This window comes from Eptesicus fuscus, chromosome 19 (assembly GCF_027574615.1).
Source record: "Eptesicus fuscus isolate TK198812 chromosome 19, DD_ASM_mEF_20220401, whole genome shotgun sequence".
Lineage (NCBI taxonomy): Eukaryota > Metazoa > Chordata > Mammalia > Chiroptera > Vespertilionidae > Eptesicus > Eptesicus fuscus.
In genome coordinates this window covers 14,060,830-14,087,090 of record NC_072491.1, presented here as the reverse complement: position 1 = coordinate 14,087,090, position 26,261 = coordinate 14,060,830, and the positions used below count along the sequence as shown (strand labels likewise).

General features: G+C 40.7%; 1 protein-coding gene across 6 annotated transcripts in view; it reads left to right on the top strand.

The window, feature by feature from the left end:
* The window catches only part of UBR5 (ubiquitin protein ligase E3 component n-recognin 5), a 124,792-nt gene that overhangs the window by 21,739 nt on the left and 76,792 nt on the right, over positions 1-26,261 (top strand). For all 6 annotated transcript variants that reach the window (XM_054708410.1, XM_054708409.1, XM_054708411.1 and 3 more), the window contains exons 2-8: positions 19,408-19,452; positions 19,841-19,922; positions 20,400-20,476; positions 22,042-22,161; positions 23,991-24,180; positions 24,358-24,517; positions 25,396-25,545. In XM_054708410.1, coding sequence (XP_054564385.1) covers positions 19,408-19,452; positions 19,841-19,922; positions 20,400-20,476; positions 22,042-22,161; positions 23,991-24,180; positions 24,358-24,517; positions 25,396-25,545 — 824 coding nt within the window. The remainder of the gene's footprint in view (positions 1-19,407; positions 19,453-19,840; positions 19,923-20,399; positions 20,477-22,041; positions 22,162-23,990; positions 24,181-24,357; positions 24,518-25,395; positions 25,546-26,261) is intronic.

Here is a 26,261-nt window from a genome sequence, read left to right as displayed (position 1 = left end):
CATTTAGCAGTTACTTTTCTTTCATTCAGTCCAAAGTGGTAATGACAGTAATAGCAGGAGCAGCTAATATTTTGTACCAGGCTCTGTGTTAATCATGTGATGTGCTATAATACCCTGTTGGTTCAAATGTAGAAGTAAGCTTTGCTACAGTAGAAAATAAATTATGGTTTAAATTATTTTTTGGATGTGTTGAGGGACTCAACAACCTTTCTGGGATATTTCAGATCAAAACGCTTGATTTAGTTTAAAAGTGAATCTTTTAAGAAGTCCTGATTGTTGTGGTTAGAGGTTTTCTGGCTTGTCTACTTTATAGACTCTCTTCAAGCTTAATAATGCAAGACACTGGTGAGAGTTTAAAGCAGTAGGGCAAGGTGCTTTAGACCAGCGGTCACCAACCTTTTGGACCTCACGGACCACCGGTTGGCGACTGCTGTTTTAGACTTACTGGTTTCAGAGAAGAGCTTGCAGAGAAATCCTTAGGTTTTTAAAGAGGCTTTTACAAATCCTAGATGGTCTTTGGTTTTTATTTATTTGATTTTGGTCTCTTGCTCTTCTCCCTTACCCCAAGCTCTTGATTATGTAGATGCACAGTAATGTTCAGAATATTTAAAGGTGTCTAAGGTTGCACATACACATTTTAAACACAAATAGTGATTTTTTTAATCACTTTTGTACATGAAACCACAGTTACTGTGACATTGGTTGGACAAATGAATCTAAATACTTTCTGTATCCAAAAGGCAGGAGAGTGGAAGTTTTGTTTGTTTATTTCTAACTCAGTTAACTGTTTTGGTGACATTTTAAGTAATTTTGGATCTGGTTTTGATAGTTGGTTTTAAAAAAGTTTTTAAAACCTTGTTTCTTTTTTTTTTTAATCTGCTGGACTTTTAAATATACTTTTATTGATTTCAGAGAGGAAGGTAGGGGGAGAGAGAAACATCAGTGATGAGAGAGAATCATTGATTGATGGGCTGCCTTCTGCAAGCCCCACACTGGGGATCTAGACCACAACCCAGGCATGTGCCTTGATTGGGACTTGAACCATGATCTCCTTTTCATAGGTTGACACTCAACCATTGAGCCGTGCAGGCTTGGCTCTATTTTTGTTTTTGGTGTGCCTTTTTTTTTTTTTTTTTCTTTATTTAGATGAAAACAAATTTATTTTTTATCTATGCACTGTTATTGGTTTAGGATTATAATTTCTGACTGGGAATACTTTATCCTCAAAGTGATAACTTCCAGTATTTCTTTTGAGGAGCTCAGTGTCATTTTGACACCTGATCCTTTCTGCTTGACCCTCTTCACCCCAAAAGTTTTAGGGTCTTCCCTCAATCCCTGGTGCTGAGAAATTTCATGTTGATAGGCCTTGATGGTAGGGCCTTTTCTCATTCTTTGTTTTTCTGGGCCCCAAACACTTGGCTAAGTTCCTTTATTCTGGGAGCGCCTATCATTCAATTCCAGGAAATCTTTTATGTTACTTAATACTTTTTTCTCCCATCCATTTTTCTCTCTCTTCTTTTGGACTCCTGGTATTTGGATGTTTGATACCTCCCTTGCTACTCTGATTTGCTCATCTTTTCTCTATTTTCCATTGTTTTGATATTTTGCTTTACATTATGTTGAACATTTTTTTTCTCCTATTGGGCCGGTTACTCTCGAGAGGGAAATCCTAGAAGGTAAGTGTGGCTGCGAGCATTCTGGGATAGGGGTTGGCTGACTTCTGTTTCAGTAAATAGCTTTCACATCTTCCAGCGTGCTCATCCCTGCCTAGCTAGGTATCCCCAGGCTATTATTCTGGTGGAATTTTTGTAAGCAGGGAACAGTTCTGTCAGAGACTGGGAGGGACGGTCTCCTGCCTATAGGGTGGGAATCTTAACTGCTCCTTATTGCAAACTTCCCACAGTCTTCCTGTTAGGGGTTATCTAACCCCAGACATCAGAGGTACCCGGTGCCTTAAATTCCTAGAAATGGGTCTGCTCGTTTTTGGCTCTTCTCCTGGGACCTTTATTTTCAGGGGCTTTAAAGGCTGGGCATTTAGGGGAGGTCTTAGGGGCAGAGCAATAGAATATTCATCAGCTTTATGCTGATGTATCAAAATGAGATTTATTCACTTAATTTGTCCTTGGGTGTGGTTGGCAAATAGTACTTTATTAGATTTATGTTATTTGTCTCCCTGAATAGGGTGATTTAAGCTCTTTACCCTCTGGTTGGGGAGGAGAAGTGTAATCCATGGTTTAGTGAAGATAGGATTTCCTAGGTGGATACAAACAGCTGTTTAACTGTGTGTCTCGGTTTCCATTTCCTTGCCCTGGAATTTTCCTAGCTTTTTACAGTTCTATAACAGAAGGATTGTTGGATCTGTGTCCCTTATATCTGCTGTCCTGTTAAGGAAAAAAACCATCTGCATCTGTGAAGTACACTGGTCTTTCCTTTTTGATTTAGACTGCTCTAGCACTATCCATTGTTTAGATGACTTGTAAGAAAAATGAAATAATTTAAATTTTAGAATTACCTTTTTGGCGTCCTGAAGTATTTTGGAGAATTTTAACTTTTTTATTGCAAAGAGAGAGGGGTAGAATGAGAGAGAGAGGGAGGAGGGAGGGAAAAGGGAAGGAAGAGAAAGAGGAAGGTTGATCGGTTGCCTCCCACATGCTTCCTAACTGGGGCCGGTATCAAACCTGCAACCTTGGTACATGTCCTTGACCGGGAATCGAACCTTGAGACCCTTGGATGCATGGGCCAACACTCTAACCATTGAGCACACTGGCCAGGGCATGCTCCTTTTTCTGAGATGACGAATTTCAACACCAGTCAAGGCCTGCTTCCAAATTCTGACTCTCCTGAAGCCCTGGTCCTCATCGAATCTTCTAAACCAGTGGTCTGCAAACTGCGGCTCGCGAGCCTCGGTTTGCCGCTCTGTTGACTAATGAGTTTGCCGACCACTGGGATAGGGGCTTAATCACAAGGAACAACAACAGCCTGTAATTATTGGAATAGAGAGTCTAGGTCAGTGGTCGGCAAACTCATTAGACAACAGAGCGGCAAACCGCGGCTCACGAGCCGCAGTTTGCTGACCACTGTTCTAAACCAAAGTGAGTTCTGCCTTCTCGTAGTAATTTTTGCCTTTAGCATGCATCTTGGCACCTGGTTTACTATTTTATTTTTTATTTGTCTTTCTGTGTGTGTGGGCCTCTGGGGCAGCGAGCTCACGTCCCACCGCGGACCATCAAAAGCGGGGGAGCTGGGTGCCTGTCCGCTGGTGCACCAGGCCTTTCAGCGGGGGAGCTGGGTGCCTGTCCGTTCAGGCACCAGGCCTTTCTGAAAGGCCTGGTGCCTGAGCGGACAGGCACCCAAGCGGGGGAGGTGCCTGAGCGGACAGGCACCCAAGCACTGAGCGGACAGGCACCCAAGCACTGAGCGGACAGGCACCCAAGCGGGGGAGGTGCCTGAGCGGACAGGCACCCAAGCACTGAGCGGACAGGCACCCAAGCACTGAGCTGGGTGCCTGTCCGCTCAGGCACCAGGCCTTTCAGAAAGGCCTGGTGCCTGAACGGACAGGCACCCAGCTCCCCCGCAGAAAGGCCTGGTGCCTGAGCGGACAGGCACCCAGCTCCCCCGCTTTTGATGGTCCGCGGTGGGACGTGAGCTCGCTGCCCCAGAGGCCCCTTCTGTGCCGCAGCACAGCCATGGCGCAGACGCTGAGCTCGAGCCACCGCTGGCGACGCGAGCTCAGCGTCCCGCCGGCCCAATCGGCCACCCCACCCACTCCGAGTCCCGCCCCCCCGGTGCCTCCTGGCCAATCGCGGGCATAGCGAAGGTACGGTCAGTTTGCATATTTGTCTATTATTAGGTAGGATTGATCCTAGCTTTGTCTTTCTTTCCTCTTCTTTTTACACTTGTCTTTTATAGCTGTGTATTTAGACCAGGAGAGATTTTTCCCAGAGTGAGCTCACGGGCACCATCTCTACTCTAACCATTTCTTCCGCCCGCTGGTGTGCCACCTGCACATAATATTCACTAAAGACTGTTAATTGATAAGTATCTTACACATTTTGTCCCTTCTGTTTGATTTAGTTTCACTCACTTTTTTCAGTCATAAGAGAAATTGGAGGGACTAGGATCACTCAAACCTATGGAAGGGCTTTTTCACTGGCTACCCATGTCAGGCTTGGCGGGGTGCTCAGTGTTACAATAAGAAAGAAGAAATAGAATATTTAATCTGTTCCTAGCAACTGGTTCCTAGCCCTAGTGTGAATTGACAGGATTTATTAAGTGTTTTTTTTTTTTTTTTAATATATTTTATTGATTTTTTTTTTACAGAGAGGAAGAGAGAGGGATAGAGAGTTAGAAACATCGATCAGCTGCCTCTTGCACACCCCCTACTGGGGATGTGCCCACAACCAAGGTACATGCCCTTGACCGGAATCGAACCCGGGACCCTTGAGTCCGCAGGCCGACGCTCTATCCACTGAGCCAAACCGGTTTCGGCTATTAAGTGTTCTTATATTGTAGGCTGGCTTCATTTTAGGTTTGTTAACTGGTGTTTTTTTGTTGTTGTTAATCTTCCCCTGAGGATATTTTTCCCATTGATTTTTTTTTTTTTAAGAGAGTGGAAGGGAGGGAGACAGAGAGAGAGGCGGGTGAGAGAGACACATCAATTGGTTGCCTGTTGCACTTGTCTCCACCAGGAATCGAAACTGAGACCCTTAGGTGCAGAGCGACACTCTAATCTTTGAGCCACACTGGCCAGGGTGGTTTGTTAACTGTTTTGCTTTGTAAACAATAAAGCATTATACAGATGCCACTTGCTTTTTTGTGGGAAACAAGAGGGCTAGCTACCCTGTATGTTGTAGCTCTGATGACAGTGACTGAATTTTGCAGGCATTTCCATTTTAGCCTAGTGATTATTACTAGGACAGGTCTGAGATGGTGGTGATGACTAAGGGCACCAGGCTAGAGATCAGTGTTTGGATCTACCTGGCTCACCACCATCTCCCTCTTTCAGGAAGTTGAAGTAAATTATGAAGAGAGGAGGTAGCGGATTAACAATAAACTTGTTAGTGCCCAGTGTTTCGAGATTAAAAACACAGAATCTCTGACTAGTGCTTTTCAGGCATTAAAATAACAGGGAAACCAACAGTTTGGGGCTGATAATTAGGGCCTGGCAGATAGGGAGGCAGATCTTCATAGTCTTTCCAGGGTTGGCTCTCTATTATATTCACACAGTATTCCAAAGCATTAAGGTTTGCCCGGGCCCCTGTGCTCTGTGATTAGAGCATTGGCCTGCGCACGGAAGGAGAAGGATCACCAGGTTTGATTACAGGCCCAGGTTGGGGCACTTGCAGGGAGACAACCAATCCTGTCTCTCTCATCGATGTCTGTCTGTCTCTGTGTCTCTCCCTCCTCCTTCCCTCCCTTCTCCATCTCCGCCCTCCCTTCCACTCTCTAAAAAAATCAATGGAAAAAATATCCTCGGGTGAGGATTTAAAATAAAGCATTAAGGTTTTTTTGTTTGCTGTTTGTTTTAAGTGGTTGGGAGACAGAGAGATGGGGACTGAGATGGAATGAGAGCCTCTCCATCAGAATTGTCAGTCTGTAAATTGGAACCTGCCTCTTGAGTCAAGGGAAGAATTGGAAGCATTAATGGTGGATCCCTGGGGCCAAAGGCCAGAGCCAGACCTATGCTTTGGTAGCTGTGTTGCCAGAGAGGAGAAATTTGTGTTCATTTGTGCCCTTAGTGATCAAACCAAAGGAACCTGGTAGAGCCCTTACATTGGACTCTGGTGACTTGGGTTAGATCTCTTCGTTATACCTGCAGGAGGGCTTTCTGGGTCAGAGGTGAGATGTTAAGAATCCTGGTTCTAGCAGATCTCAGAGAAGCTATTTGATGCAGCTTTCCGACGCCCTCTGGGTACACTCACGAACATGTTTTCAGTACCGGTAAAAGGCAAACAGGTTGTCAGTTTGATTGTAAAGCTCACTCGATTAGTTTGGCTTCATGGTCATAAAGATGCCCAGTAAGGTTTTCTTATGTAAGGGTGGGGAACCTTTTTTTGCCAAGGGCCATTTGGCTATGTATAACATCGTTCTCAGGCCATAAAGAATTACCAACTTAAAAATGAGCCTGCTGTATTTGGTCACACATTTAGTTAACTCACTCCTAATGCCTTGGGAGGCCAGAGCAAATGATTTTGTGGGCCTTACATAGCCCACAGGCCCGATGTTTCCCACCCCTGCTGTGGAAGGAAATGATACTGAAATGTATTGCTGTCTATTGAAAGTAGATGATTTTGAATCATAGTCTTTTATTTTTCCACTTAAAGGAATGAAAATGCCTGTTGATACATAATTTGGATTTAAAAAATGACCTGTTGAAGGTAGTTTGCATTTTTTTACAATATAATTTTAGGCAGAGTGGGGTTGTTTATGCTGTTGACCTTGTTGTTCTTTAAGTTGATTAAGCAATAAGAAAGTTGGGAAATCATTTTTATTTAGGTAAAGAGAAAAGACAGGAAAGGCAGTTTGTCGCTCTTGAGCTCTAACTTTATGAGAGGCTTTCTCTGGGCCAGGCACCCTCCAGGGTTCTGGGGCAGAGAGTAAAAGTAAGACATTGTCTGTCTCTGCCCCAGGAAGTGAGAATCTCAAACCAGTGTCCTCTGGTTCCCTGAGATCTTACTAGAAAGAATGACCTGAACTGTGTTCCATGTTCAACTTCAATTTGGGAAACATAAGATTAAGCATAGTTAAACAGGTTTCTTTATTGTAGGATTTATCGTCCTTATTGGATGTATGTGAATTGTGATGAATTTCTAAGATGGGACTCTCTTGAGCAACATTAACAAAACTTGAAACAGTAGGGTGATTAATATTTCATTAATCTTGTGATTATTTTAAGCCATCCTTGTGTGTACTTGTATATTAGAGAAGTGTTTTTGCAAATCTAGTTGATCAGAATCACCCTGAGTGCTTAGATTTTTTTTTTTTAAATTTGAATTGATAATATGTTTAAATTTTAAAATTCAAAAAATGTATATTGGCACACAGGAAGAGTTTTTCTCCTTGCTCTGTTCCTTATCTGCCTACTTCCTTTCCTCATAGGTGACTAATGGTATTCTTTCCAGAGGTATTTCATGCATGTGCCATAATTTTTTTAGCCAGAATGTAAATTACTGAGCCTGGTATCTGGCGATTTCTGATTTATTGAGTTTGGGTGGGGCCTGGGAATATGTCTTTTAAAATGTTCCGTAGAGATTGTGATGATCACACAGATGTAGGCACTATTATTTTAGATGGTACATGTTACTTTTGTATGTGGCATATTATCCAATTCTTAAAACAACTCTGAAACAGATATGGTAATCACTGTTTGGCCAGGAGGTGGAAACATGAGAGCAGGAGATGTTAAATGCACGTTCCATCTTTTAGTTTGGAGCTGTGACTCAAAGAGGATTTTTTGTGTGTTTTTTTGTTTTGTTTTTGTGGTTATCTGGGGAGAACCAGGTTGGCACTAATTCTGCCTTTTCATGGCTACAATACTTATGATTGGCCAAAAAACAAACAAAACCCAAACAAATAAAAAATTAATATGGGTATTTATGTCTAATTCTCCCTAATCTGGTACAAAATTTAATGTTAGATTATTTTATTGCATTAGTTGTCCGTAGAATATGTCCAGTGAGTAGACTTTCTCTAGTTTGCATTTTAAGTCACTTAGCCAGATAGACTAGTTTTGTCAATTTCAGGCACTGAAAAGACAGGCTCCTTGTAGACTTTCATCTGTAATTTTGCTTCCTGATGAGCTCTCCTCTCTTTTCTTTGCTTCCAGCTTCCTTAGCACATTTCCTTAATACCAACCCAGATTAAATCACACAGGAAAGAGATGGGAGGGAGGGCGAGAGAAAGCAGACCTCCCTCCACGTGGAGGACACCGGGAGAGCCCATCTCCCAGGACTGTAAAGTAATGTGTGATTTTCCTTTGGTCTGGTACACTCTTTCTCAGAATAATTCTCAAAGAAAGCATTTCAAAATTTCCTCATAGCATTGCGGGACCATTTGAACTAGGGTAGAGCCCCAGGTGGGTTATTTTACAGGACAACGTTCCTGTGATGTGTTTTAAAAAACCCAGTCTCATTATATTGAACATCTAAAATGACTTCGAAGAGAACAGAAAAGTTGTAAATCCACCATTTTGAAGCAGTGTGTAAATGTCCATTCATTTGTTTAGCTACCCAGGTATTGGCAGTTACTAAAGATTCACTGTGTGTCAGGTGCTGGGAATTAAGAAATTAGTGAAACACGGTCTTGCCTTCATAAAGCTTGCCTGGTGGTGAAAGACAAATATTTCATCAAGCAAATAGTTATAGCATGAGAAGTGCTATGGATGAAATATGCCCCAGGTATAACTGGGACTCAGAAATGCCTAGTTTAGCCTGGAGTGAAAGGTGAGTTAAGGTTTTCCACAGTTTTTTTCAGCCCAGCCTTGAGAGACTAGTCACTAGATATGTAGAATGCAGTGAGGGTATAGTTACAGTATTCTAGGCTGAGGGAATAGACATGTAAAAAAAAAAAAAAAAAAGGAGTATTTTGGATGTCTACTTTAGGTAGGGAATTAAGGAGAGTATAGTGATGTTTAGCGTATAGAGTCCTCTGGAAGAGTGAGGAGATAAGATTAGAGAGGTAGTAGCGGCCAGGAGAGAAGGGATCTTTCGCTTTTGTGAAATAAAAACCCATGCACAAGAAACAGAATTATAGTGTGTCTACAGAATTCCAAGAATTCCCAGACTTAGCTGTCATTCCCTGCATCCTTAGGTTCCTACCCGATCTCAGGATTCAATTTGGGCCCTTTTTAATTTGGCATCCAGTTCAAGGGAGGCTTCGCAGATTTGAAACAGCATCTCTCTCTCTCTCTCTCTCTCTCTCTCTCTCTCTCTCTCTCTCTCTCTCTCTCTCTCTCTCCTTCCCTCTCCCTCTCCCCTTCTCTTCCCCCCCCTTTCTCTCCCCCCCCCCCGTCTCTCTCTCTTCCAAGGATGAAAAAAGACACACTCTCTCTTTTCCAAGGATGAAAAAGACACATACACATACTTCTCCAAGGATGAAAAAAAATACAGTTCAGTAATAATGATAATGGCTGCCATTTTTTGAGCATTTAAGTTACATCCATGTAACAGACCAAGAAACTTTCCAGGCTCTGGGATGTTAGAGTAAAGCTTGCCTAGGATTATAGAGCCAGTAAATGGGGGGATGGAATTGAACCCAGGTTTGTTTGCCTGACACTGCAGCTCATTCTTTTCCCACTCCACCATGCTGCTCTTCACAAGATTGCAGGTGCGGTTCCTGGGGCAGATGGAATGGGAGCTCAGGAATGTAAACTGACCATTTCAGAGGTAGTAAAACTGCTATTTCATCTTTGATGTTGAAAGGGCATCAAGAAGGAATCCCAGTAGCTCTAGTTTAAAGAAGCTCGCCTGAATCTAATGGCATCAAGATCTTGGTCAGGAATAGAACCTTCTAATTGTCTTGTTTCTATGGAAAAATCAGATTTTCTTACAGGTATTTTATTTCAGTTTGCAGTTCTATCTTAAGGACTGAATATTTTGCCAAATGGCAGTGTTTATTCTATGAAGTGCATCCGTTATCTCATGAGAGGTTTGATTTGTATGTAGAGTTAAAATTTGGTTTGTAATGATTTGAATACATTATCTGCATTGGGCAGATACTTTAATGAATGCTGTTGCAGATATTCAGAACGTGAATATGGCCTAAGAATAAAGAAAACCAAGAAGTTTCTCTTGAAATTTTGGCTGGTGCTGTACTTTTTGTACGGGAACTCTAAAGAAATCAGCACAGTTTGATTCTTGTATGTATTTACAGTCTTACATTAAGAAAATGAAATTAGGTGAGACAGAAAGACTTATGAAATTCTCAGAAGAATTATCTTTTCCTATCAAATTTCTTCTTGTCCATTTGGCATGCATATTTCCCTTTTCCTGTTTTGTATAGAGCTGAAAATAATATGGTAGGTTTTGCTATAAAGGAAAATGACTCATTTTTGTGTTCAGCATTTAGTTTCTCTGAGATGTGTTTATCTTTCAAATGGCACAGTAGTTTGGAATTTTGTTACTTATGACACTATATAGGAATTTCTAACCAGAAACATGTTCCAGGTTAGAGGAAGAATTTATAGGTATAATGTCATTTTTTTCTATGATAGTTTGCAGAGCATTTCTATAACATGAATTTTGTTAACTTAGTTTTATAGGAATTTTTTTAACAGTTTCAACAAAAATTTTAGGGGGGAAAGTAAAAAAATTACCACTTACAAAAATTTATATCATTTTATGAATTTATAACATTTATTTAGAAACTTCTTTTCTTTTTGGTCTTGAATGCGTCTTGAGGGTGAATGTCCTATATCATTTATTTCAAGTGAACACATTGTATAAACTGACTTTTGTCATCTCCATAAGCATAAAGTATGTATAAATCTTACCTATAATTATTGTTTAGGAAACTGACAGATGGATTTTTTCCTCTACAAAAGCCATCGCTTATGTGATTTGGGATCTTTTAAGAATAAAGTCAGATGTTTGCAACTTGACATAGTTTTCTTTGGCTAGGCAAAAAGTGAGAAAACTGAGGTTGCTGTTTTAGAAATTTTCAAGTCGAATTTAAAGAAATAAAATATGGTTAAGACTTATGGCTGAGCAAAGATATATTAAGGATTAACGTACAGGCTGAAATTTGCATTATAAAACTGCATTCAGATTACTCTTCACCAAGGAAGTACCCTTTTCCCCAGGGTGTGAGGAAGAGTAATCCTGTATCTGTGGTCTCAAACCCAGGTGTCTGTCTCAAGGTGCTAGGTAGGTAAGAACACTTCTAGTAACCACCAGGAAATAAAAGCTCAGTTGGATAGAGCATCATTCTGATATGCCATTGTAGTGGATTCCATCCCCTGTCAAGGGCATAAATAGGTGGAAAAACAAATTTATGTCTGTCTCTCTGTCTCTCCTCCTCTCCCACCCTTTCACTCTCTAAAAATCAGTAAATGAAAAATTTAAAAAATGTAGCCATTTGTAGGCTGGCAGTTTGTGAATTTCCTTAAGTGTGTCTGTAGGGTCCCCGCCTACTTTTAGTAATTGACTGCAGCTTTGCATATAAATCTTAAGTTCTTTTATATCCTTGCCCCTACTGCCTAGTCTTCAGCTATTGAAAATCACTGCCAAATAAATGCTAGACACTTAGTGCCTCATGGAAGTTTAATACCGAGGGAGGCAGTGACATTTTTAATATGCTTTATGGTACTTCGTTGTGCTCTTTTATATCTAAACAGATTCATGCATGGGTAAATAATTTATTCACAGTGCAAGATAGACCAGTGGATTTTAGTATCACAGTATGAAAAGTTCATTGATCAAGTTTCAGGTTCTACTTGGCAACCAACTTTTACAAAACTATCCATTAGACAATTCAGGCCCACTTGCGTGGCTCAGTGGTTGAGAGTGGACCAGGAGGTCACGGTTCGGTTCCAGGTCAGGGCACATGCCTGGGTTTTGGGCTTGGTCCCCAGTGGGGGGCTTGCAGGAGGCAGCTAAGCAGTGATTCTCCCTCATCATTGATGTTTCTCTCTCCCCCTTCATCTCAAATCAATAAAAATATACTTTAAAAAAACACAATAAAAATGATCAATTACTGGGTTTTGGTATAGTATCAAAGAATACCTATTATTTTAAAATATTTTAAAAGTACTTAATTAAGACATTATTTTGGTTGTCATTTGTGGCTGTTTTAGTAAGCAAGAACAATCCCCCGCCCCAATATTAATTTAGTAATTGGTTATGTTAATGCACTGGCATTTCAGAATCCACTACAGCAGTTCTCAGAGTGTGATCTGTAGACCCTGGGGACCCCCAAAAACCCTTTCATGGGCTCTGAAGTCAAAACTGTCCTATCTAATAAAAGGGTAATATGCAAATTAACTGTCACTCTGTCACAAAGATGGAGGCACCCAGTGCTCTCAGCCCCGCTGAAGTCCCCCAGACCCGGGCGGGGGGGGGGGGGGGGGGGTCGGCCACTGACAGCGGGCAGCATGAGTGGCCTGGCGGAATGCTTGCTTCGTTGCTGTGGTGACGAGGCAAGAGTTCCGCGCCCAGCCCTGGATGGGCCTCTGGCCAGGCTGGGGCATGGATGGGCCTCTGGGCCGCGGAGAGCCTCTGGGCAGCGGGCGCAGAGCGGCCAGGCCCTGCAGAGAGCTACTGGTGCACGGATTCGTGCACAGAGCTACTAGTCTTCGTAATAATACTGAGACTTACTTGTCTTTTTACTGTTTTGCCATTTGTGCTATTGTTCAAAGGGATGGTGGAGAAAAGACTAACTTCGTAGCACAAATCAAATTATTGGCACCCAACTCTACTGGAAATTATTATATTCACTTTTTCTTTTTTTTGTATTTGCAGAGGCGAAAATGTCAGTTTCACTTAAGGGGTCCTTGTTGAAGCCATAAAAAAATACTATTAATTTTTAAAAATCGTAACCTTTGAGTATATGTCATTTACTTTTCAGTGTAATATTGGTGTTAAGGAAACACTTTTGCACTTTTTAAAAAATATATATTTTATTGATTTTTACAGAGAGGAAGGGAGAGGGATAGAGAGTTAGAAACATCAATCAGGTGCCTCCTGCACCCCCCCCCCCCCGCCCCCCCCGCGTCCCCCCCCCCCGTCCCCCCCCCCACACACACACACACACACACTGGGGATGTGCCCGCAGCCAAGGTACATGCCCTTGACCGGAATTGAACCTGGGACCCTTCAGTCTGCAGGCCGACACTCTATCCACTGAGCCAAACCGGTTAGGGCTGCAGTTGTTTTAGTTGCAAGTTGAACTAGCTATTTTCTTCATGGGATATAATTGTTATTTGATATATGGTTATTCAGACTTCGGTATTTGACAGACATTTTCTTGAAAATGAATAAAGTGAGCCTGTTACTTCAAGGAAAACAACTGAAGCTATTTGTTGCCTATGATAAAATTGAGCTTTTAAGCAAAAATTAGCATTTTGGGAAATTTGTATCCAGCATTGTGAGTTTGAAACTGTAAATTGATAGTGACTTGAGCAAATGTGGTTTTGAAGAGCCGCATAAATCAGTCAACAAATATTTTTCAAATGACCAGTGCATACTGGCTGTTACAGACTCATGTGTGGGCAAAGATTTTTTCAGTTTATTGATAGATAGGTTTTAGATCCCACATTGCTCCCACCCAGTCTTTAAGAAACTGTCAGTTGTTGAGTTTTGGTGTAATATCAAAGAAGAATATCTACAACGATCTGAAAAGGGTATTATAATATTCAATTCTTTTGTAACAACTTATCTATATAGCGCTACCTTTTCTTCATATACTTCAACCAAAGAGGTGTACTGTGTGACATATTGAATGCAGAAGCCGATCGAGAATCTGTGTTATATTAAGTCTGATAAATAATAAAGAGGCCTGCAAAAATGGAAAACAGTCCCCTATCACAAATATTTTTTGGAAAGTAGTTGTTTTTCATAAGGTAATTTATGTCAAAATGTTATGAGTTTGTTATTTTTAAAATAAATATTCAGCATTTTTCTTGGTTTTTACTTTAATCTTACAAATATCAGTGGATGTAGCCCACACAATCAAAGGCTTTCTGGGGGGTCCTCAGTTTTTAAGAGTGTAAAGTGGTCCTGGGATAAAACAGTTTGAGAAACATTAAAGTACATTATGAGGGTTGGAAGCAGAGACTGTTGAGAACATGTAAAGAATATTTGGGGAGGTGGAAATATGCATCCAAAAATTGATTTACTTTTTAAAAAAATGTGTTTTTGATTTTAGAGAAAGAGGAAGGGAGAGAGAGAGAAACATCAGTTGGCTGCCTCCTGCACATCCCTCACTGGGGACTGAGCCATAACCCGGGTATGTGAGCATGTGCCCTAACACGGGATAACCTACTGAGCCACACTAGGCAGGGCTTAATTTATTTTTAAAGAATACCCTCCTATAGATGATACAGAGAAATAGAATTATGTTCTTTACTTTCTTGAAGCCTAAAATCTTTTGTTTCTGAGTAACAATTTTAGTTCCTGTTTTGGCCATTGCAATAATTTTGCTCCTTGTTTCATTGTTAAATTTGGGAGTTTTCTGTGGTCAGCTATGACATGAGAAAAACTAAGGACAAAATAGGTAGTTTTTAATATAGCTAAACTTAATTTATATTCTAAAATTACAGTCTTTTTATATTTTTGATATGAAAATGAGGTATGGTAATACTTTGCCTGTGTGTGTTGTCAAAATAGCTGTATTACTTCTCTCATTATCACCCATCCCCACTTCCATTTACTGTTTCATGAAATCCCAAATTCAGATAGAAGCACTACAGAATGGCTTTCCAAAAATGTATCTGAAATTGAATGCTTTGAAGTCAAATTTCAGACATGCAATGAGAGAATCTTTCATAATCACAGAGATGAAGGGAATCATCCCTAATGTTCTGGAGCTTCTTGCTTGGGCTGAGGCGACTCTGATCTTCCCATACTCTTCTCTGCTACCCTCAGCCCCATGGCTCAGGGTAGCTCCTAATATTTAAGTTACAACAGAAAGTGGGTGGATAAAGGGAAAGGCTTTATCCCTTTTACACAAAAACAAAGTCACGTGCAACATGAGGAGAAGACTGAGTTGACTCCCTTCACCTGCAAGCCCAAGACCACCTAATGGAGCTCCCCTATGAGTCAGGATTTAGTAAATTTAAATGAATGTGATATGGTCACAGTGATTCTGTGATTTGCATGTCTGCTGAGGAAATGCAAAAGGGAACTTAAAAAATGCACACTTACAGTTAACATCTTTTTTTGCTTGAAGGTTTCTGGGATTCATGTAAATTAATATGTAGGTGGCCAGTTTAGTCATGATAACTGTTTTGAGATTTGGAAGGATGATGCATTTTATATAAACTTTTGGGATTGAATTTAAGAAAAGTAAAATAAAATATTTGGGGAAACATTCTAAGTAAGTGTCCATGTAAAATCAATTTGTATATGAAAGTTTCAGATGGGTAAGATGAAATTGAACATGACAATTCATAAGTGCTATTTCTGTAAAACCATTGCTTATATACCCTCCGCCGAGACATTTGCTTTCATGCATTCATCAGAATTTCAGGACTGAAAGGAACCAGAGATGACTATTCATCTTTCCTCACAAGGGTGAGGACTTGAGATCTGATGGGTTTAAATGAGCCCTGCTAGTAGGAGATGAGTTGGGTGTAATCCCCAGACTACTTCCTAGCCAGTGGGTATTTCCAATACAGATGGGTGTACATTTCAGTTGTGCAGAGTCTGCTATGATTTTTAAGATTAGAAAACTTAATTGATGACAGTAACCATTTTCTCTGTCGCCTTAGTATCTTGAAATTTGCTGAGTTCTTGTGTTATTAAATATTTTCTAGCATTTTGATGTCCTCAAAGCTAATTTTAGTTTTATAAATATTATCTACCTGGAATGATATTTGGAACCATGAAAGGAGTGTTAATTCTTAATTTCAGTTGTTGTCCAGCTTTGAAAAAGCTTTGACAAATCTCTCCTCCCCTCTGTTCCCCCTCCCTTGGCCATACTGTATACTTGGTGAAAACTCTAGAGATGGTATTGAGCTGAGAAAAAACATATGGAAATGAATGGGTTTAGTTGTAAGCCAGTCAGTAAGTACCTTCTAAAAGTGTCACTACTATACTGTGGTTTTGGGGAAGTACAACCTTTCTTAGCCCTTTCTCACATTCTGGCTCTAGTTGGGTGAAAAGTTTTGTAAATTACTTGCAGTAAATGTGGGCCAAGGCGAGTGAGCGCTCCTGCCTCTGTTCTGAGTCTTCTAACGGCTGCTGTTGCTCAGAATGGGAGCCTTGTAGTTTGGAGCCTCCCAGTTTCTCTCCCTGATTTTTATCCAGCCTTCTCAGAGCTCATGAGTTCCACAGTGCATTACTCTTACGGTGTTTTCTCTTGTCTTAGGACGTGGAAGTGTGTTTTGTAAATGAGGAAACCCTTGACATTCCAGGATCAATAACACATTTTGTTAATGAAAATTAAATGTAATACCACAGTATAGAAAGGAAAATGTGTTTTAGTGGGGGTCATATCACACATGATCAGATGCTATTCTTTGGGATTGGGAATAGTCACCAGTGAATATCTACTTTTTGGGAAAGAAATTATGTCATCATTTGAACGTTACTCTTGCTTAGGCGTATGCTTTGGTATTGGTCAGATACTGGACACATTTTAGTGTTTGAAAGATGTTCCTCAGCATTGAACAGAGGATAGAACTACCAGGAGAAAGTAACTTTGAGGGACAACTGGCTGCACCTAGAATCTCTTACTAAAATAATTAGAAGAATTGCCTGTTTATTATATGATTTGTGGTAGCTTTTAAATCCTAAACTGGCTGTAAGGTTTGGTTTATTTATTTTAATTTTTATTTCTTTAAAGAGTATTTTTATTGATATCAGAGAGGAAGGGAGAGAGATAGAAACATCAATGATGACAGAGAAACATTGATCGGCTGCCTCCTGCATGCCCCCCACTAGGGATTGAGCCTGCAACCTGGGCATGTGCTGTAACTGGAATAGAATCCAGGACCCTCGGTCCACAGGCTGACGCTCTTATCCACTGAGCCAATCCGGCAAGGGCTGATTTATTTTTGAGTATGTATTCTATTTTGATCTGTTAGTACAAGTGATTGAAATTTGATTTCATGTATTTTTGCCACTTTTTAGAGAGCAAAGTTTATGGAATTCCATATTGATTTACTGTCCTAATTTTTCCCCATTCTAAAATTGTCAGTTTATTTTTAAGATAATTTTTTCTGAGACAAAGTTTGGGAAGACCAGGCAGTTGGTTTTTTTGTGTGTTTTTTTTACTTCATGGACTCAAACTTAAAATCTCTACATTTGTTTTCATCTTTATAACATTACTTCTGTAGCTTGATAAGTATTTAAATTGGTATTATAGTATATTATATTAATTCAGATCTGTTTGAGAGAAGCAGCAATATAATAGATAATATGAATTAATATTTTTTAATGCAGCTCTGAGATTTTCCTAAGAATATTCAGTACTCTTAAATAATGGGAGGTGTTGTCCTTGTTTTATAGAAGTGGCATTGAGGTTTTAATTTGTACCATTTTTGTGTCATAAAGCCCTTTAAGATGAAATTGAATATGACAGTTAATAACTGCTTAAGGCATAATGATGTGCCCTTAGGCATATGGGCTTTTTCTGCCTCGTTATATTAAATTCTTAATAGATTTGTGCTTCCCATGTTTTTTCATTTCATGATATACATGTACATTATTCAAGAATTTCTTGGCATATATAGCACAGTGTTTAAAAATTGGCTTTCCATTGGATGCTAATTCAAGGTCCAGCTCTACTGAAACATTTTGTTATATAAACTATAGAAGCCTCAGTTTCCTCATGTGTAAAATGGAATTAATATTATTATTATTGAAATTGCTAATGGGATTGTATGGGAAGGGAATTGCAGAATTGTGATTTTTTTGGAGGGAGGGATAAAATATAATATAAAAACACTAGAGGCCTGGTGCACGAATTCGTGCACAGGTGGGGTCCGGCACCCTACCCAGATAGGGGCCCATTGGGCCAGGCCATTGGGGGGGTAGGGGCCATGGGCGGTTGGCCATCCCGCCCCACCCCGATTGGGGTGGTGGGGGCCGATCTGGGGGCCAGGCCAACCAGGGGTGGGGGGCCGACTGGGGCCTAGATCAGGCTGGTTGGCTGCTTCAGTGCACATCATAGCCACCAGTCATTCTGGTTGTTCTGGTCATTTCGCCGTTCTGGTCACTGGACTTTTATATATATACTAGAAGCCCGGTGCACGAAATTCGTGCACGGGGGGGCAGCGGGGAGGGTGTCCCTCAGCCTGGCCTGCACCCTCTCCAATCTGGGACCCCTCATGGGATAACCAGCAGTTGGACATCCCTCTCACAATTCAGAACTGCTGGCTCCTAACTGCTCGCCTGCCTGCCTGATTGCCTCTAACTGCTTCTGCCTACCAGCCTGATTGTCCCTAACTGCTCCCCTGCTGGCTTGATTGCCCTTAACCACCTCTGCCTCGGCCCGCACCTGGTACCCAGGATTCCCTCCTCCAGCCGACCACAGGCACCCGGGATCCGGGCTTCCCTCCCTCTGGTCAGCCATAGGCGCCCAGGCTGGCTGCAGCCTCAGGGGATGGTGGACAGGTGGCTTCGCTTGTGCTGCAGCCACAAGTGCTGGCACCCAGGACCACAGGGTGGGCGGCTTCTCTGTCTCCCAGGCCACAGCCAGCCACAGGTGCAGGTGCCCAGGACCGCGGGGTGGGCAGCTTCTCCGTCTACCAGGCTGTAGCCAGCCGCAGGTGCTGGCACCTGGACCGCAGGCGGGTGGCTTCTCCATCTTCCCTCGGATGCAGTGGGGGCGACTTCTCCGGCTGGCTGCGGCCTGGGATCATAGGGCAGGTGGCTTCTTCATCTCCCAGGCTGCAGCCAGCCTCAGGTACTGGGGCCCGGTTTCTCCATCTCCCCCAGGACGTGGGGCAGGTGGACATGGGGTGGGCGGCTTCTCCAGCTGGCTGTAGCCTGGTATTACTGGGCAGGCGGCTTCTTCATCTCCCAGGTCGCATCCACCCTCAGGCGCTGGCACCCGGTTTCTTGTCTCCCCCAGGACATGGGGTGAACGGCTTCTCCAGCTGGCTGAGGCCTGGGATCACAGGGCAGGCGGCTTCTTGGTCTCCGTGGCTGCAGCCAGCCTCAGGCGCTGGGGCCCGGTTTCTCAGTCTCCCCCAGGACGTGGGGCGGGCGGACATGGGGCGGGCGGCTTCTCCAGCTGGCTGCAGCCTGAGATCACGGGGCAGGCAGCTTCTTCGTCTCCCGGGCCGCACACCAGCCTCAGGTGCTGGGGCCTGGTTTCTCCGTTTCTCCACGACATGGGGCTGGCAGACGTGAGGCTTCTGAGGCTGGCCTGCGGCCTGGGATCATGGAGCAGGTGGCTTCTTGGTCTCCGTGGCTGCAGCCAGCCTCAGGTGCTGACGCCTGACTTTTCTGACTCCCACAGGCCCGGAGAGGCTGGGGGGCGGGGCTGCTGCCATGTTTTTTGTTTAATTTGCATACTCACTCTGATTGGCTGGTGGGCGTGGCTTGTGAGTGTAGCGGAGTGATGGTTTGCATATTACTCTTTTATTAGATAGGATATATAGAAGATTCTTGATATAGCAAACATTATGTATACTACTGTTAAAAATCACCATAATAATGGTATAAGTACCTATCAGAATAGAATCGTTTTATTTACAAAGGATCTGTACATGTGCTTTATTCATGTTTTGTTTTGTTTTTAAAGGTTACGGGAAGTTTCAGAGAAACTGAACAAGTATAATTTAAACAGGTAAGAGCTGTAAAATATTAAAAATTTCCTGAAAAGAGTGTTTTTTTATTAGGAAAAGAAACTCATATTTAGGAAGCATCTATTAGGAATATTTTCATCTAATTCAACTTTTTGTGAGTTGGATTCATTTGAATTACAGTTTCTGTTCATGCCGGCTTTAAAAAAAATCTGGCATACCAAGGAGCTGGAATTATAATGACTATGAGGATACAACTGTTAATTCTTCAGTTATTGCTTTAAAATATGTAAATATTAGTTTTGAAAACAGTTTTTGCCAGCTCCTTTTTTCTTTGGTTACTTGGATTTAAAAAAAAAAAAGGAAACAACCCTAGATGTATTTACCATTTACAAAGTAATTTTACTTATGTACTTTTTTTTTATTCACCAGCCATCCCCCTTTGAATGTATTGGAACAGGCTACTATTAAACAGTGTGTGGTGGGACCAAATCATGCTGCCTTTCTTCTTGAGGTAATTGGTTTATTCTAAGATAGAGAAATGAAAATAAACAGTTAAAATATAGCTGTGCATCATTAGGTTTCTTTCTTTTTAACCAGGGAAAATATCAGTTTCTTGCAAGAGTTATTTCAGAGATCACCCAGTTCCATTTGCCTGTTGTGTGAATTCTCTGGCCCAGATAAAGCTTAAATGATTTACTAGAGCTTGAAACTAATTAGTAACATAATAGAGAAGTTCCTGATATCCAGTCATTTCATTACTCTGATTCTGTTAGATTGAGATATTTTAAATTATTTTTACTGGGTTCTTGATAATGTATTTAAAACACGTTTCCTCAACTCAGGTGTTAGCACTTTCCGGAAGTGAGTTTATTTATTGTTTTCTGAATTGACAGTGATAGGTACATGATCAATCTGTTTATTGAATAAATTCAAATTTTAACTCATATTTTTTTACTTTGGAAATTTCTTCTATTTTCTTTGCTTTTAGGATGGTAGAGTTTGCAGGATTGGTTTTTCAGTACAGCCAGACAGACTGGAATTGGGGAAACCTGATAATAATGATGGGTATGTCCTTTCTATATTTCTAAAGATATGTCCTTTCTATTTAATATTTAGCTCTTACAAGGTATTATTTTAAACCTGTGTTTTGATTTTGGTAGCCCTCTGTTTTAAAAAAGCATTGCAGAAAATGAGACACTTAAAATAGAGTGAAATGGTTACTTTGTAGTTTGACTTTAATTTTTATGCACTCCAGTGATTTGTAGCTAGAAGTGCTAGCATTAAAGTAGCAGCAGAGTAGATGATCAAGAATAATGACATGAAAATAAACCCCCCCCCCAAAAAAAAAAGAATAATGACATGTATTTGGTAGGTTCCAAGTCAAATTTGCTCTTTGATCTAAATAACTTGTTAGATCATATTTTCTTTTCTTCCTTTTTCCTTTGGAATATTTTCAAATCAAGTAACCCAACTTGAAAATGACAGGGTCTTTAAAATTTTGGTCTTTATAAATGACTAGAAGCCTGATGCACCAAGATTCGTGCTAGAATGGGTTTTCCTTTCCCTGGCTGCCAGCACCGCCTTTCCGCTCTGGCCCAGCCCCTTTCCGCTCAGGCCCTGGAGCCGCCTCTTTCTGCTCCAGCCCCACCTTCCGACGCTGCCCAGAGGCCCTGAGAGACTGGGGGTGGGGCAGAACACCCCCTGTCACTCAGTGCCTGTGTATGCAAATTAACCACCATCTTTGTTGGGTTAATTTGCATATCACTCCAGATTGGCTGGTGGCATAGCGGAGGTACAGTCAATTTACATATTTGTCTATTAGGTAAGATAACATATAGAAAAGGTTGCTGGACAATATATGATGAATTTCAATTGACTGCTTCTAAAGAAAGCATGATTACTTTAAGAAATCAGTGCTGACATGTACACATAAGGAACTGTTGGACATTGAAATTGGGTCTCAAAAGAACTGTTGGCCCAGAAAGAAACTCACTAGAGACTGATTCATTTGCCTGTCACCATAACCATTATTGCTTGTCTCATTTTCGATTCTTATAAGTGTATTTCTAATAGCACATGATCTCGGCCATCTAGGGGAAATCATGAACAACATAGACTGATGAACAAGAACAGACCCAGAAACAAGGAGGCATGAGTCAGACTGTCGGGCCTCAGGGGGGGGAGGGTAGAGGAAGGTGGGGGTAAAGGGGGGAGATCAACCAAAGGACTTGTGTGCAAGCATATGAGCCTAACCAGCGGTTAAGGACAACAGGGGGGTGGGGGCATGTGTGGGGAGGGGTGTGGGATGAGAATGGGGGGATGAGGACAAATATGTGATACCTTAATCAATAAAGAAATTTAAAAAAAAAGAAATCAAAAGAATAATTCATCTGTAGTTAAACCTTGAAAATGTTTCAACCAGTAAAGAACTCCAGATTGTTATGGGGCTATAAGTTGTTAGATTTGCTCTTTGATGTGAAGTATAAGTTTTTAGTAGGATTAATCAGAGAATACGTAGGCTGGTATTTTACTATAGGAAGTCCCAGGTTAATGAGTCTTGGAAATCCAGGCTTGTTCCTAGACAGTTTGGGACTGTTCTGTGATTGTTCTACCTCTTGTTTTTTCCCCAGGTCAAAGTTGAACAGCAACTCGGGGGCAGGGAGAACCTCAAGGCCCGGTAGGACAAGCGACTCCCCATGGTTTCTCTCAGGTTCTGAGACTCTGGGCAGGCTGGCAGGCAACACCTTGGGGTACGTTGTGGCTGGATGTCGGCATCCATTGGTCTGGGCCAGTGCTCTGAGTGCTTTCACTGTGCGTGTCTTGTCTTCAGTATCATTCTGTGATGGGATGAGGAAACTTTCCTGAACTCTACACAGGAACTCATTGTAGCTCATGATGAGCTACCATAATAAAAATAACCCACACAGGCTAGTTATAGTTAACCCAGGTTCTTGACCTTTTAAAAATGTAAAGTGTTCACATGTGTTTATAATGCCATTTATTATGTCAGTTTTATATTATTTAAACATTTCAGTGATACCATCTTTGGTTTTGTGACTCATTCTTGGGTTAAAAAACTTAAGATTTTTTTCTTTCTGGTATCCAAATCCTACAGTTTTTTTCTGAATTAATTTAGAGAAGTTTGAAATTCATGTAACTAAATCTTAAAGTCTTTAATAAAGTTATTTTTGCCTTTTTTAAAAAAATTGAGGTATAATTGACATATAAATTCAGTTGTACAACATACTGATTCTGTATTTGTACAGGCACAGTACTTCAGAGATCATTGTGAGTTTGGTTCCAGACCATCACAAAAAACAAATATTACAAGAGCAAGTCATATAAATTTTTGGTTTTCCAGTACATATGAAAGTAAAGCTTACACTATTTTTAGTCTCTTAGTCTGTTAATTGCAATAGCATTATGTCTAAAAAAATAATGTATGTACCTTAATTTAAAATACTTACGAAAAGTGCTTACCATCATCTGAGCCTTCGTGATCTTTGTGCTGGTGGAAGGTCTTGCCTCGATGTTGATGGCTGCTGACTGATGAGGGTGGTGGTTTCTCAATATTGGGGTGGCTGTGGCAATTTCTACAGTAAGACAATAGTGAAGTTTGCCACATTGGTTGACTCTTCCTCTCATGAACAATTTCTCTGCAGCATGCGATACTGTTTGATAGTATTTTACCTACAGTAGAACTTTTTCCGAAATTGGAGTCAATTCTCAAATCTTGCTGCTACTTTATCAACTAAGTTTATGTAAAATTCTCAATTCTTTTCTTATTTTTTCAGTAATTTTCATAGCAACTTCAGGCTCCACTTCTAATTCTGGTTCTCTTGCTATTTCCACCACATCTACATTTACTTCCTCCACCGAAGTCTTGAACTCCTCAACCCCTCAATGAGGGTTGGGATCATCTTCCAAATTTCTGTTAATGTTGCTATTTTGACATTTTCACATAAATCACAGTTGTTCTTAATGGCATCTAGGTGATTAATTCTTTCCCAGATCCACTGGAGGAATCATGACAGCAATAGCCTATGAAATGTATTTCTTAAATAATAAGACCTGAAACTTGAAATTACTCCTTGATCCATGGGCTGCAGAATGGATGTTGCACTGGCAGGCTTGAAAACAACATTAATCTTGTACATCTCCATCAGAGCTCTTGGGTGACCACAGGTGCATTGTCAATGAGCAGGAATATTTTGAAAGGAATCTTATTTTGTGAGGAGTAGGTCTCAACAGTAGACCTAAAATATTCAGTAAACCGTGTTGTGAACAGATGTGCTGTTATTCAGGCTTTGTTGTTCCATTTATAGAGCACAGGCAGAGTTGATTTAACCTGTTTCCTGATGGCCCTATGCTTTTGGAATGGTAAATGAACATTTGCTTTGACTTAAAGTCACCCAGCTGCATTAGCCTCTAATAAGAGAGTCAGCTTATCCTTTGAAGCTTTGAAGGCAAGCATTGGCAGATAGCTTTATCTTAGCTTAAGAGAATGAAAATGAGATCTGAAGTGGTCTTTTCAGAATGAGTGTATAAAATGATAATTCTCGAAATTCTCCAATTTTAGAAGTCGCTGGAGTTCTGGAGTAGGTGGAAGTGGAGGAGGGTCCTCTGGTAGGTCGTCAGCTGGAGCGCGAGATTCCCGTCGACAGACTCGAGTGATTCGGACAGGACGGGATCGAGGGTCTGGGCTTTTGGGCAGCCAGCCCCAGCCAGTTATTCCAGCCTCCGTCATCCCCGAGGAGCTGATTTCACAGGTATGGCCCTTGTAGAACACTTAACATAAGGATGAGGTTTAACTGAATATAGTGAGTTATAATCATGACTCATATCATGAATTGTGAAATACTGCTCTCCTATATTGATCCTAGAAAGATGGTTTCGAGAAATCATCTAATCAAAGGGGAATTAGAATAACACTCTTTTCATTTCAGGCCCAAGTTGTTTTACAAGGCAAATCCAGAAGTGTCATTATTCGGGAACTTCAGCGAACAAATCTTGATGTAAACCTTGCTGTAAATAATTTACTTAGCCGGGATGATGAAGATGGAGATGATGGGGATGACACAGCCAGCGAATCCTACTTGCCTGGAGGTTGGTGGATCACCCCATCATGGTTTTCTCATCTCTGAAGGGAAAGGTTGTTTTTAAACTGGGGAATGGAATTTTAAAGTACAATGAGTATTCTGACTTTAATTTCCAAGGTGGTGGTAGATATTCCTCCCTATAGTGTTCTTTATTTTTAATCCTCACCTGAAGATAATTTCCCATTAATTTTCAGAGAAAGTGGAAGAGAGAGAGAGAGAGAGAGAGAGAGAGAGAGAGAGAGAGAGAGAGAGAGAGAAATATTGATGTGAGAGAAACACATCAATTAGTTGCCTCCTGCACACACCCCGACCAGGGCCTGGGCCGGGGAGGAGCCTGCAACCAAGGTACGTGCCTTTGGTTGGAATCGAACCCACTACCCTTCAGGCTGATGCTCTAACCACTGAGCAAACCCGGCTAGGGCCCTGTAGTGGTTTTCTTTAATTTTTTTATTACAAATTCTTTTTTAAGGAAAAATGGGGAAATGTACTTGTGTTTGGTCCCAATAAAGAAATGGATGTCTGTTCATGGCTTCATCACTGGCTGACAAATGACTCTGGACTATTGTTTTTTGATGCCCTTATTACTGAATATGTCTTAACTGCATTTAAATTTTGACTGTATTATCTCTGTGATGTCACAAGTATCTTAAATAGAAATTTTATTTTGTGATTATTAGTAGGTAGCACAAATAGGCAGACATGCAGTTTTGTTCCTTAAACTATTTGTTAAGAATATTCACTTTATTTCCTAGGTAGTGACTGCTTTTTTTCTCTCAGGTTATGTCAGTTTCGGATTTTAATCTGTTTTAATTTGCAGAGATCTTTCAATGGTCCGCAGATGTTTTCTCTATATCTGCTTCATTTTTATTTGTTTCTGTTTTGTAGAGGATCTTATGTCTCTTCTTGATGCTGACATTCATTCTGCCCACCCAAGTGTCATTATTGACGCGGATGCCATGTTTTCTGAAGACATTAGTTATTTCGGTTACCCTTCATTTCGTCGCTCATCACTTTCCAGGCTAGGCTCCTCTCGAGGTAATTTTGCATTTCTTTCTTTGTGACTATTGGCTGGCTGTATGGAGAGCGAGTGGTAAAATTTGCTGTATTTGTTGTTAATATTACAGTAGAGGAAATAATTATTAGTTTTTTTTGGATGCTTTGGCATTAAAACTAGTTATTTTTTATTTTGAAGAGCCACAATACTTTAGAGATGATCATATCTTCATTGTGGAATACTCATCAAGGGTTACAACTGTATTTTTAAATAGGATTATATGGATTCTGAACTAAAAGCAGAATTCTACTTTATAGTGACATGCAGCATTCAGAAAACAAATCTCTTTAGTTTATTTGATTAAATTAAAGTGATTATTCTGTTAATTTTAAATCTTGGTTAAATGAAAGAGTGAAAAAACTTCTTAGAAAGGGATTGGCCAATTAATAAATATAGAAATGTTTAGCTTAATAAAGTGCTATTTTAAGAAGGTAAAATAGAGGTTAGAAAGATGATTTTGAAATCATCATACAAATATTAAGACTTTGTCTATGTTGTTATAGATTTAGTTTGCATTTTAATTTTGTTAAGTCAATGTTTTTACTTTCCAGAATGTAAAACGGCTTGATTCAATAACAATCAGCTATATAATTTACCAATCATTAATAAATTGAAGTTGCCATATTATATTAAGCTCTTGTTGCAAATATCTAGTACTTAAAAACCAGTTTTAAAAGAACAAACCTATGGGTTTTTT